This window comes from Pelodiscus sinensis, chromosome 1 (genome assembly GCF_049634645.1).
Source record: "Pelodiscus sinensis isolate JC-2024 chromosome 1, ASM4963464v1, whole genome shotgun sequence".
Classification (NCBI taxonomy): domain Eukaryota; kingdom Metazoa; phylum Chordata; order Testudines; family Trionychidae; genus Pelodiscus; species Pelodiscus sinensis.
The window spans coordinates 138902252-138915136 of record NC_134711.1 but is presented as its reverse complement, the minus strand read 5'-3'; the positions used below and the strand labels follow the sequence as shown (position 1 = coordinate 138915136).

Sequence of the window (12885 nt, the reverse complement as noted above, 5' to 3'; positions counted from 1 at the left end):
CCACGCTCCTGACAAACAAAAGTTTTATGATGAAAAGTGTTGGTGTGGACAGCGCTTTGTTGGCAGGAAATGCTACCACACCTCATTTTTATTTTCTTGACCAGAAAGCTCTGCTGAAAAACACCAGCTACACAGTGTACCTCACAGTGGCATGGCTGTGGCTGCATAGCTGTGCTCTGTAAGGTACAAAGTGTAAACCTAGTGAGTCCCCAAATCCAAATCTGCCTGCTTCTAGCTAGATGTTTCCCCCAGCTGGGATTAGAAGGCAATGCTTTTTGAGAGGAAAGATCTGTTTATGGTTAAAACACTGCACTAGGATTTAGATTAGGTCCCAGAGCTGCTCCAGACTCGCTGTATGATCTTTGGCACAAGAGTCAATCTCTCTGTGCCTCAATTCCCCATCTGCAAAATGCTGGAAATAATTCTGTCTTCTCCACTTTAACTGTAATCTCTCCAAGTGCTTCTGAAGCGTTTGTACAGGGGCTAGCACTAAGCTGCAGTTCCAGCTAGGATGGTTATTAGAATACTCCTGCCTTGCAGGCCCGTGTGAAATGACAGTCAGTGTTGGGTTCCTGGGGCTTCAGGGGCCCTTCCTTTGGGCTGCTGGTTCCCACAGGCAATGGCTGCTTGTCCTGGAGCTGAGCAGCGCTGAAGAGGCTGAAGGCGCCATAGAGACAGGCTTGGCACTCCGGCCCCTGGGGGTGGCCTGGAACTGAGACCAGTACAGTACCCGGACGTCTACACTGCAGCGCTACGGGTACCCGAGTATCCTGAAATAGCTATTCAGTGTCTTCCCAGCGCTCGCTATGCCAACATCCCTGCAAACCTCAGCCCAGGAGGAGCCGGGCACGTTTCTGACCAGCGCTCTACTTCAAAACGTGCTGCTGTGGAAATGAGGAAAGAAGCGATTTCGAAATAAGATACATTACGGTGCCGTGTAGACGCACCCGCACTGAGCCAAGGCCTCCGCCCCGCTCGGGGGGCACAGGAGAGTGGGCCCAGCCCAGGGAGTTGCAGCTGCAGCACCTTGAGTGTCCCCGTGCCCTTGAGACACGGCTGCCAACATTTGTTCTGCCTTTCTCCTCTTGCCGGGACACTGTGTTCCCAGCTCGCGGGGCGGCGGCGATGGGGAGGGACCGGCGCGACGAACCAAACTCCACCCGCCTGCGGGGAGCCGGCCAGCCCGGGGGGGTCCGTACCGGTTTGCTGCAGCCCGGGGAGCCAGCTGCACGGGTGGGGAGTGCGCGTAGCCAGGCTGGAACGGCCCGGCCCCGCCCGGCTGCTGCAGCGGAGAGCGGCCCCCGGGGCTGCACACTTGTGTGGCTGGAGCCGCCGCCGCCCAAGGCCAGAGGCAGCCCCCGACCACAGCAAACGTCTTCTCCCTCGCGCGGCTCGCAGCCCACACGAGCCCGTCCCGGGGGCTGCTCGAGCCTGTTCGGCCCCGCTTCGCTTTGCTTTGCTGCGCTGGCCCGCCCCGCCCCCCCGGCTTTCCCGCCTTGGCTCGCCCCCACCCTGCCCACCTCCCTGTTCGCCAGGGCCCGAGGGACTGAGATGTTAATGAGGCTTTTCTCCCCCCGCCCCACAGCTGCGGGGGCGGGGAGCTGCAGGAGCAGGACAGGTTGCTAGATCGAGCTGGAAAGGAACCAGTCTAATCCCAACCACCAAGGCAGAGCAGCTGCCAGGAGGCAGAGCCGGGAGCCGGCGCCCAGAGCTCGTCTAGCAGCCAGAGAGCCGCTCTCGCAGAGACAGCGCCGCGGGAGCCTCCCTTCCCCGGAGAGCCCCGCCGAAGCCGCCTCGGGGGCCACCATGCACCAAGTTAGTGTCTGTCTGCTCCGCTGCCTCTGACCTTGCCTAGAAACACGAGCCTCCCGCGAAAGCTGTGGGGTTTCTACAGAGCGGACGCTGGGCCGGGAGGGAACATCAGGGCTTGGGTGTGGGGGAGGATAAGTGTGTATGTGTGTGTGTAAGTAAAGGCTGCTACATGGGGGAGGATGCATGTATAGATGGGCGGGGGGGGGGGAGTTAGCGGGGGGTGCAGAAGGGCCAGGGCACTGGAGAGCATGTGTGTGTGAGGGGGGGTATTTCTGTAGAGGGACCACAGTGGAGAGAGAGGGAGAGGAAGGAAGGAAGGAAAGCAGGTGTGTATCAAGGGGCCGGGGAATAGAGGGGAATAGAGGAGGAAAGCGAATGTCTGTGGAGGGGTCAGGGCATGGGGAAGAATAGGGGGGCTTGTGTGGACAGGCTGGAATCTGGGGGATGACAGGGAGTGTGTGTGGAGGGGATGAAGGGTTCCAGCGGGCAGAAGCTTCCTGAGTTAGGTGGATCCTGGTAGACATAACTGGTATCTATATTGCCTGATTCCACACTTATTGTGTCATAGGTTGTAACTGTGAAGGCAGAGAAGGTGCCCATGGGGAAGAGGCTGAGGAGGTGTAAGCAGGAAGCAGAGAATCAGCAGAAAGTGGAGGAAGTGGCAGAGAAGCTGGAGAAGGAGCATGAGGGTCTCATTGAGTTCCACAAGTCATACCATGAACTCTTCCAGTTCTTCTGTAACAACACAACCATTCATGGAGCTATCCGCCTAGTCTGCTCCAAGAGGAATAAAATGAAGACAGCCTTCTGGTCTGTGCTCTTCTTCCTCACCTTTGGCCTAATGTACTGGCAATTTGGGATCCTTTACAGACAATACTTCAGCTTCCCTGTCAACCTGAACCTTAACCTCAACTCCGACAAGCTGACCTTCCCTGCTGTCACACTGTGCACCCTCAACCCCTACAGGTATGAGACAAACTCCCAGGGCCTCCAGGGATAAATATTTGGCGTTATTGTACTCCTGTTGGATCAGGAGAAACACTCGGTGCCCCTACAGGTGATATTGAGAAACTAAGGGCTTGTCAACATGGGTAGACTTCCCTGCATAGCTATACCATTTGGAAACAGTAATTATACCTGAAAAATGTCACTTATTCCAGGGACATATACATGTATAGTGATAGCAAAATAACTCCAAGTCTAAGTATAGCTATGGTGGGAAATTTCCCAATATAGACAAGCCCTAACTGGTATCTATTCTCCGCATCTCACAGATATAGTGCCATCCGGAAGGAGCTGGATGAACTGGATCGTATCACCCATCAGACACTAATGGACCTGTATAACTACAGCATGTCTCAAGTACAAAGCAACTGGGCAGCCCAGTCCAGCCAGAAACGTAGCCAAAGAAGCCTGTCCCACCATGTCCAGCGCCACCCACTGAGGAGACGCAAGCGTAATGAACCAGTCAGCCTGAAAGGGAACAGTCCTCCAGTGGACAAAAGTGACTGGAAAATTGGCTTCATCCTGGTGAGAATAGATCCCTCTCTCTCTCCTGTATTCTATAGACTCTGCCTAGCTCCTTTAGTCTCATTAGGTCCCCTAGTACCAGTTCTGGTTCCACCTATACTGTATGATAAAGTTGTTGCTGCTACAATGAAAACTGTTAAGAGCTGAAAAAAGTCTTTCAAGCTTCTCTCTAAGGCTACACCTTCACTGCGAGTCCCATCTCCCCCCCCCCCCGGGCAGAAAATATGCTAATGAGGGACTCATCAGCATAATTCATGACATCATTAGCATATTTTCTGCCATTTCTTTTTGCACACGGAGTTTTTGCACAAAAAGAAGCAGTGTGGACGTGGGTTTTTTGCGCAAAAACCCCATTTTAAGCAAGATTCTTATGCCTGATCTTGCGCAAAACCCGTTTTGCGCAAAAAAAGTCCACACTACTTCTTTTTGCACTAAAACCCCTTGCGCAAAAAGAAACGTCAGAAAATATGCTAATGATGTTGCAACTTATGCTAATAAGTCCCTCATTAGCGTATTTTCTGCTGGGCGGGGGAGGGGGGAAAGAGTCGCAGTGAAGACGTAGCCCAAGAGTCTAACTCTAAACGTTCTAGGGAAGGACTGTCTCCCTTCTTTGTCCATTTTGTAGCATGCACTAAACCAGGGCTGCGCAAGAGGTGGTCTGGGGGCTGGATCCGGCCAATCTAACACTTTGATCTGGCCCATGGGCTGCATCTAGCTTCTTTTTATTTATATTCTGCTGCCAGTGCCACCAAATTACCAGGCGGTGGTTCAGGCTGCAGAATCCTGTTTAAACTGCTTACGGCTCCTGGTTGTGGCTTTACCCCGGTAGGAGCCGGAGCTGAAAGTTTTTTAAATAGCTGCAGCAATCCCAGGCAGCTGCTAGGCAATGCAGTAGTGGCAGGACCATAAGCCCCAAGCCCTTTAAATTGCTGCTGTTTAAAGGGCTCACAGCTCCTGGTCCCATAGCTACGATGTTGACTGGCAGCCGCCCAGGCGGCCCAGAGTTACTGTGGCTATTTAAAGGGATCCTGGTCACAGCGCTACCCCGGCAGGGGCCAGAGCTTCGAGCCCTTTGCTGTTTTTACTTCAAAGCCTCTAGGCCCCAGACAACTCTGGGGAAAGGCTAGTCCCTAGCCCTACCCCTTCCCCCTCAGGCACCACCCCTTCTGGATGGGGTGGAGCTGGCCCGTGACCAGTACCATGGCTTTCGTGTGAAAATTATTGCCCACCCCTGTACTAAACTGTCAATGGGTTAACTAGAGTTCCAGCAGGAGTAAAAATTCTAGGCTAGGGCACGTCTACAAAGGGAATGGCACAAGTGCACTGTGCTTCTGTAGCACCATACTATAGAAACCTCCTACCTCGATGGAAGGGGTTTTTCCTGTTGATATAGGTAGTTGCCCTCCCTGAGTGATGGCAGCTATGTCTGTGGAAGAATTCTTCATTCAACCTAGCTGTGAGCACACTGGGGCTAGTTTCAATTGATCTATAGCACTCAGGGTTTGAATTTTTTGCACCTCTGAGTGATGTAATTAGTTTGATCAAATTTTTAAGTTTAGACCAGGGCCTACATACACCCCCAGAGAGGGGCTTCCTGTTCCAGAATTGAAAGCTCTTGTGTATACTCCACAATCTCCTTTGCTGCACAGCCCGTTGCAATAATGCCACTGATTTGCAGCAGTTTCTCAGTCATTCTCCAGCTCAGGAGTTTCCATCCCAATCAGGATCTGGAGTTGGGAGGGGGGTGGAGTGTTCCCCTTATGTCTGTTAGCTGCACTTCTCAAGTATAATCTGAATGTATTTCCTGTCCATGTTCAGGGGGCAGAGGGTGGCAGGTATACCCCTCACTCCTCCTCATGGACTTGCATTCCTCCAGACGACTGATGTTTCTCTTGCAGTGCAACGAGACCAATGAGGATTGTTTCCACCAGACATATTCGTCAGGTGTAGATGCTGTGCGCGAGTGGTACAGTTTCCACTACATCAACATCTTGGCACGGATGCCTGACACAAAGGCCCTGGACGAGTCCAATTTTGAGAGCTTCATCTATGCTTGCCGCTTCAATGAGGTTACCTGTGACAAGGCGTGAGTGCTGAGGGGGCTCCAGTATCTCTCCTTAACAGCCTCTGCATTCCTTGCTGGGTGCAAGGAGAAGTCAAGATGCTCCTGCTGGAGAACACTATTATGCCCACTGCCCGAGGCTGGGGAATCTCTGGGGCTCCTGGATCCCGTATTCTCCTTCCTTGGGGTCTTGGATCCTCAGGTTCACTGACCCCTGAGTGCCATGGGGTAGTTCCCAGGCGCTTTTCCCTTTACCTCAAATAACTGATAACACGGGTAACTGATAAGCAGGGAAGCCGACAGCCTCGCTGGTCCACTGGGCAAGCCCCAGGGCAGATGCCTTGTTTGCCCCCCGCTTCCCGCAATGGCATCCCTGCTGATAACACGGGTAACCCCGGTACACATACCAGAGTAGGTTCATTTATACTCGTGTAAATGGGTCCCCACTATGGGCAAAATTGCATTAACTATACTGGCATAGTTAAAGTGGATGAAAGTGAGTACCTGGTGTTACAGTTTCCATTCAAATGATCCTAAAGAGGCAATCAAATTAATAACTTATCCAAGAGGCAGGAGAATTTAAAGCCAAGCCTACATTAAGGAGATTTTATTTAAAAAAAAATCCACTGCTGCTCACACCAGTTCTGCCCCTCCTGAGTTAGCACTGTGAGGAATCTAGCCAGAAGTCATTTTCAGCACCTTGCTCAGGGCTTGTTTACCTTACAGACACTTCTCTTTTGTATCACTATTAGTTTTCCTCTGGGTAGTGGTAAAAAGAATGGTTCCTGTTAGAATACCCATCTCTTATCATTTCTTGGGGATCTTGCCCCACATGCCTAGATACCCTTATGTGAATGTTTTCATTTTTCTCCCAGGAATTACACCCATTTCCATCACCCTATTTATGGCAACTGCTACACATTCAATGATCGCAACAACAGCCTGTGGACGTCATCACTGCCTGGGATCAATAATGGTGAGGATCCCCAGAGCAGGGGAAGGAAACATACACAGCTGTATATATAGAATAGGAAGGTCTGGGAGGTAGGAGAAAACTATGAGCACTAAGATCCTGCTCTGCTTATTCCTCTTTGTGATGGTGGATTGCATCCTCCATCCTGACCCATGTGAGTTTGGACTGCTGGAAGTTCATGCTTCCCCAGAGTCTGCTTTCTTGAGGCCTGGCTTTACAATCCCAGTTCTCTGCAGCCTCCAGCAACTCCAGCCCTGATCCTCAGCTCTCTGCCTCCCCCAGGCCTGGCCCCCTTACTGTGTGCTCAGTTCGGGCCCAGCCATGATCCCCTTTTCTGGCTCATCTCTGAGTCTCCTCTTCCCTTCCACTAGCTCAGTTGTTATCTCTGTCTCCCTCGCCCCAGTGACTAGCCCTGATCCCCTCCCACTCTGAAACCTCTACAGGCCTCTCCCTGCTAGTGCGCACAGAGCAGAACGACTATATCCCACTGCTGTCCACTGTGACGGGAGCCCGGGTGATGGTCCATGAGCAGAATGAACCGGCTTTCATGGACGATGGGGGCTTCAATGTGCGCCCGGGTATAGAGACCTCCATCAGCATGAGAAAGGTGAGGGGGGAATGGCTTGTGGGGAGAGGTGGCATGGGCTTCATTGTGCACTTGGGGGAAGATGTGTGTCAGCACAAGAGTGGCAAGGATGGCCGCAGAAGGGTTGCCATGGAACTAGGATGTGGGGAGCAGAAAAATTAACTGTGGGGAAGAGCAACACTGGGTGGGAGTGAGGGGAAGGACAGTCCCTTGGGAGCCCTTACTAATCAGGGATGGGCTGATAGAGGGCGATAGCCGGGAGGAGTTGGTGGCTTGAGTCAGGAGTGAGGAGTGGGAGGTTGTTACCGTTGTATCTGTTACTAACTGGGGTGGATGGAGCTAGAGGATGGCAAGTGGAAATGGGGGAGGCACTAGGGGATGAGTATGTGTCAGTTCATTGGTTCCTCTGCCATTGGAGGGGCCTCAGACATTGGTGCACTTGGGTCCCTGCTATCTGTTCCTGAGGCACATCATAGCTCAGTCTCCTGAGCGCTGTCATGCCCTAGTGCAGGGGTGGTCAAACCATGGCTCACGAGCTGCATGTGGCTCTTCACTGCAGAAAATGCAGCTTGCGAAGCATCCCCCACAGCTTGCAAAGCCACCCCTGCGCACCCCTGTGCTCACTGGGTGTTGGTGAGCTGTCTGGTGTGGTGAAGGAAATGGCATCCTTTTTTTTTTATTGCTTGACAACTTTTTTCCCTCAGCTTTTTGCACTATGGCCACCACTATTTTGGCTCTTTGCCTGTAATGGGTTGGCCACCCCTGCCCTAGTGCAACATCAGTTGTTGGGTTCAGTGTGTGGGTGCTGGACGGTGTTCAGTGGCCTGTGCTACACAGGCAGATGGTGATCTCATGGTCCTGTCTGCCCTTAAATTCTATGGGTATGTCTACACTACCCTCCTAGTTCGAACTAGGAGGGTAATGTAGGCATACCGCACTTGCAAATGAAGCCCGGGATTTGAATTTCCCGGGCTTTATTTGCATAAGCGGGGAGCCGCCATTTTTAAATCCCCGCTGGTTCGAACCCCGTGCAGCGCGGCTACACGGGGCTCGAACTAGGTAGTTCGGACTAGGATGCCTATTCCGAACTACTGGTACACCTCATAGACTCATAGACTTTAAGGTCAGAAGGGACCATTATGATCATCTAGTCTGACCCCCTGCACAGTGCAGGCCACAGAATCTCGCCCACCCCTCTTAGAATAATCCTCTCACCTATGTCTCAGATATTGAAGCCTTCAAATACTTTGAAGGCCCCAACATGCAGAGAGTCCTTCAGCTGTGATCTGTGCCCAATGCTACAGAGGAAGGCGAAAAACCTCCAGGGCCTCTGCCAATCTACCCTGGAGGAAAATTCCTTCCTGACCCCAAATATGGCGATCAGCTAAACCCTGAGCATGTGGGCAAGACTCACCAGCCAGACACCCAGAAAGTTCCCTATAGCAACTCCTATCATCCCTCCATTGACCTATTTCCAACTGGTAATGAATGGTCAATTAGTTACCAAGATCATGTTATTTCATCCAACCATCCCCTTATCATAGAATCATAGAACTGGAAGAGACCTCAGAAGGTCGTCAAGTCCAGCCCTCCGCTCTAGGCAGGACCAATCCCATCTAAATCAACCCGGCCAGGGCTTTGTCAAGCCGAGACTTAAACACCTCTAGGGATGGAGACTCCACTACTTCCCTAGGTAACCCATTCCAATGCTTCACTACCCTCCTAGTAAAATAGTTTTTCCTAATATCCAATCTGGACCTCTCCCACCACAACTTGAGACCATTGCTCCTTGTTCTGCCATCTGTCACTACTGAGAACAGCCTCTCTCCATCCTCTTTGGAACCTCCCTTCAGGAAGTTGAAGGCTGCTATCAAGTCCCCCCTCACTCTCCGCTTCTGCAGACTAAACAGACCCAAGTCCCTCAGCCTCTCCTCGTAGGTCATATGCTCCAGACCCCTAATCATTTTGGTTGCCCTCCGCTGGACCCTCTCCAATGCGTCCGCATCCTTTTTGTAGTGGGGGGCCCAGAACTGGACACAGTACTCCAGATGTGGCCTCACCAAAGCCGAATAAAGGGGAATAATGACATCTCTGGATCTGCTGGCAATGCTCCTCTTAATGCATCCTAATATGCCATTAGCCTTCTTGGCTACAAGGGCACACTGTTGACTCATATCTAGCTTCTCATCCACTGTAACCCCCAGGTCCTTTTCGAGGTGTACCGGTAGTTCGGAATAGGCATCCTAGTCCGAACTACCTAGTTTGAGCCCCGTGTAGCCACGCTGCATGGGGTTCGAACCAGCGGGGATTTTAAAATGGCGGCTCCCCGCTTATGCAAATGAAGCCCGGGAAATTCAAATCCCGGGCTTCATTTGCAAGTGCGGTATGCCTACATTACCCCGCTAGTTCAAACTAGGAGGGTAGTGTAGACATACCCTATGACTCGACGACTGACAAGCTGCCGTTTGTTACCAGGAGACCACGATGCTTCTTGGGGGCAGCTATAGTGACTGCACTGAAGATGGCAGTGATGTGCCAGTGCAGAACCTGTACTCATCCCGTTACACTGAGCAGGTAATCCATCACCACTGGTACGAACGCAGTCTGGTCCCTGCCCTCCTTGGGAGACAATCACAACCATGAGTGGCTCCCCGCTGCGTTTCCTGGACCTTGTTACGCTGAGATGTGAGGTTGCCCTTACTGAGATCTCTCCTCTCGTCTCCCAGGTCTGCATTCGTTCCTGTTTTCAAATCCATATGGTGAAGCGCTGTGGCTGTGCATATTACTTCTACCCCTTGCCCCCTGGAGCGGAGTACTGTGACTACACTAAGCATATAGCATGGGGTAAGCACCGATGGGGCAGAGGGAATTGTGTAGTGATCCCCCAAGCCCTCCCGAGCCTACCCATTCCAACCCCCTAACATTGAAACCCTCCACATCATCCCTGGCTGTCAGCTCCCCAAGCCGCCTGTTTAAATCCTCCTGAGAATTCCTTCTCTGGAGCTCTCAGGCCCTGTGAGGATGCTGCAGCACCCATGCACGTGCCCCAGAGAGTATCTTCTCTGCACAGACAGGTTGAGCTTACTTTGGATCTCTCTCCCCTGCTTAGGTTACTGTTACTACAAACTCCAGGTCGAATTCAAATCCAACATTCTGGGCTGTTTCAGCAAATGTCGGAAACCTTGCGAGTAAGTCTCAGCGGGATAAAAAGTAGGGTTTTATGAACACCAGCATATGGCATAGTTGTCTGAGATATCAGGGAACTGGACTTGATAACCCAGTAGCTCACTTCCAGTCCCATGTGCCTGTGAGTGTCTCATTCCTACAGCTGACGAAGTAGCCGAGAATTTGATTTCCCAAAGTATTTTCAATTCTCTGGGGCAAATAGTGTTTGAGCAACTAAACATCCCACTAGATGCTTCCATCTTGTCTCTCCTCGCAAGAAGCAACACTGGTAGTGGGCAAAAATGTTGGCTGTGGGATAGGCTCCTCAACATGCAGTCTGGCTCCTTTCAGGAGGCAACCTTGTAAGGAATAGGGCAGATGTGCTAGATATGGAGAAAGTTCCCACTGTTGAGATTGCCATGCTGAGACTGGGCCTTGTGGATCCCACAGCCCTTCTGGTTAAGAATAGCTCTTTTTTTCTCTAGGGTTACCAAGTATCAGCTGTCAGCTGGATACTCCCACTGGCCTTCTGCTGTCTCCGAGGTAAGGATATGATTTTCCGTGGTAATCCTGCCAGCCCCAGGATGCAGACCGAACCCTCCAGATATTAACCCCCAAGAAGGGGAGGCTGGGACCACAGAGCAGTGTATATCTATGATGTGTTTTCTGTTCTCCTTTCAGAATTGGGTTTTCCACATGCTGTCCCAACAGAATAAGTACAACATCACATCCAAGAGGTGAGAGCTCCAGAATTGGCACTCAGAATCTGAGAGGGGGCCCAGTGATCTGTTACTGGGTCAATGGGTTGGGTCCTTGTTCCAGATGAACCAACGATGGATAGAAATTGGGAGTGGGGACAATCCAGGGCCTAGGGCCAGGTGGGGGAACTGCGGGTTTAGAGGGTGAAAGGTTTGGTAAGAGTGCAGGATGAGGTGTGTACATTGCAATACATGCGGTGTGGGATTAGAGTCACTCATGTCTGTCTTTTATTAACAGGAATGGAGTGGCCAAAGTGAACATATTTTTTGAAGAATGGAAATATAAAACCAACGGGGAGTCTCCTGCCTTCACGGTATACACCTCATCCTCCCCACTGGTCTTCCCTCACCATGCCCCTCTGCCTGCCAGCAGCATCCCTCCCTCCTGCATTTCTCCTCCCGTGGAAGGATGGATGAGAATGAAGCCCCAGCTGTGACTGCTCCTTGCAGCCAGGGGGAATACGAGCGTCCTCTCGCAGATTCAATTTCACTGCCTCCATCTTCTCTGTTGCAGGTGGTGACGTTGCTCTCCCAGCTGGGGAATCAGTGGAGTCTCTGGTTTGGCTCCTCTGTTCTTTCCGTGGTGGAGCTTGCTGAGCTGATTTTGGATTTCATTGCCATCACCATTATCCTGTCCTTCAAGAGGTTCCGCTCTCGGCAGGTCCCAGCCCCAGGTGTGCCTCCCCCAGGTGCTCATGACAACATCGCCTTCCAGTCTGAGCCTGCTGACCCCAGTGCTCCACACCGCTTCACTGTCGAAGCTGTGGTAACCACACTGCCCTCCTACAACAGCCTGGAGCCGTGCGGGCGGGATGGGGAAGCTGTGATTGGACTGGAGTGAGATCTATGGAGGAACAACGCATTGGGGTCTAGGAGTTTCATGGACCACACCGCAGCTCATCTCCTGGGGCCTGAAGGCATGCAGACATGGAGCAGGGACTGGTTTCCAGTTCGGTGCTATAGCACTTGCAGCTTCCATCGCCTCGACCATGGCACTCCGTCGGGAGGCAGGTGACAGCAGTGTCATTTGGTGGGGGGAGCCTTAGTTTATATTTGGTAAACCCTCCAGTCGTCTCCCACAATATAGACGTCAGTGCCTTAGCCACATTTTTTGTGGCATGATGGAAAGAGACAGCTTATGTGAGTGATATTGACTGAACCCCCTTCCACATATACACCCAAACTTCTCTGCACCTAGGAACTTGACCACTCTGGTCCAAGCTGTTTGAAAATACAAGCTAATTACAGAGGCTTTGCTGTATGACTAGGAAAACCGAGGTTCCGTATGGGCCTGGCAGCAGACAGGGGTGGGCTATATAGAGGGTACTATCATGCACAAATCCGTCTCCCTCTGCAGGATACATTTTCGGGCAGGAGACTGATTGCTGCTTCCCCACTCTGGGTCACTGTCCCTGAGGCCAAACTCGGGCTGGAAATATTCCCTTTTGCACATGACTCTGAGGAGGAAGCAAGGAGAGCCTATTTGGAAGGAGAGTTCCATGGCTTGGAGACCAGGCAGGAGACTCAGCTGCAGAAGAGGTGTTGAGCTAAAAGGTGCAGGGCTTGGGGAGTTTTCTTTAGGATCCTCACCCTGGACTGAGGTCTGGGATATTCTCATGCTCTCCACAGGCTGCCTGCAACTCTTTGTAACATGTGCCTCACTCCGACTCTCCGTGCAGCCTCTCATCTCTTTAAAAGCGGTGGCCATGTTTATTTAAATCCCCCGCGGATTTCTCTATTCTGACTTACCTGCTTTGCATGCCTATTCCGTCTTATGTGGCCAGTCTAGACGTAGCCCTCGAGAAAATACCAGTCATATAACATGTCTGGTATTTTCTCAGGAGGTAAGTTGTATTATTACTAGATGTATCAGTTTGTAGTTTCGAACTGCCTGGCTGGTAAATGTGCTCAGGCTGCATGAGTGTGTCTACCAGCCAGATAGTTCGCAACTACTCGAGGGGTTTGTGTGTGGGGGGTGGGGGGGAGGGGATGACACAGT

At 51.8% G+C, this 12885-nt stretch overlaps 1 protein-coding gene across 2 annotated transcripts; it reads left to right on the top strand.

Annotated features, from left to right (window-relative positions):
• The first annotated feature begins 664 nt into the window (after positions 1-664).
• SCNN1A (sodium channel epithelial 1 subunit alpha) lies at positions 665-12147 on the top strand. Of its 2 annotated transcripts, XM_075904272.1 has the most exons (14): positions 665-1233; positions 1586-1815; positions 2381-2778; positions 3087-3342; positions 5241-5428; positions 6280-6380; positions 6821-6984; positions 9439-9537; positions 9690-9807; positions 10073-10151; positions 10614-10671; positions 10810-10865; positions 11125-11200; positions 11401-12147. In XM_075904272.1, exons 2-14 carry the CDS (start codon positions 1807-1809, stop codon positions 11725-11727), a joined length of 1929 nt encoding a protein of 642 aa, XP_075760387.1. In that variant the 5' UTR covers positions 665-1233; positions 1586-1806; the 3' UTR covers positions 11728-12147. The 2 variants fall into 2 exon arrangements, with proteins under 2 accessions (XP_075760387.1, XP_006124236.2); XM_006124174.3 differs by having other exon boundaries at positions 665-1815.
• The last annotated feature ends 738 nt before the right edge of the window (positions 12148-12885 follow it).

Bases quoted from the DNA above. Each gene is read 5' to 3' on its own strand.
- SCNN1A (XM_075904272.1), top strand. The intron at 10,152-10,613 runs GTAAGTCTCAGC...TTTTTTCTCTAG, and splicing joins AAATGTCGGAAACCTTGCGA to GGTTACCAAGTATCAGCTGT. The intron at 10,672-10,809 runs GTAAGGATATGA...TTCTCCTTTCAG, and splicing joins GGCCTTCTGCTGTCTCCGAG to AATTGGGTTTTCCACATGCT.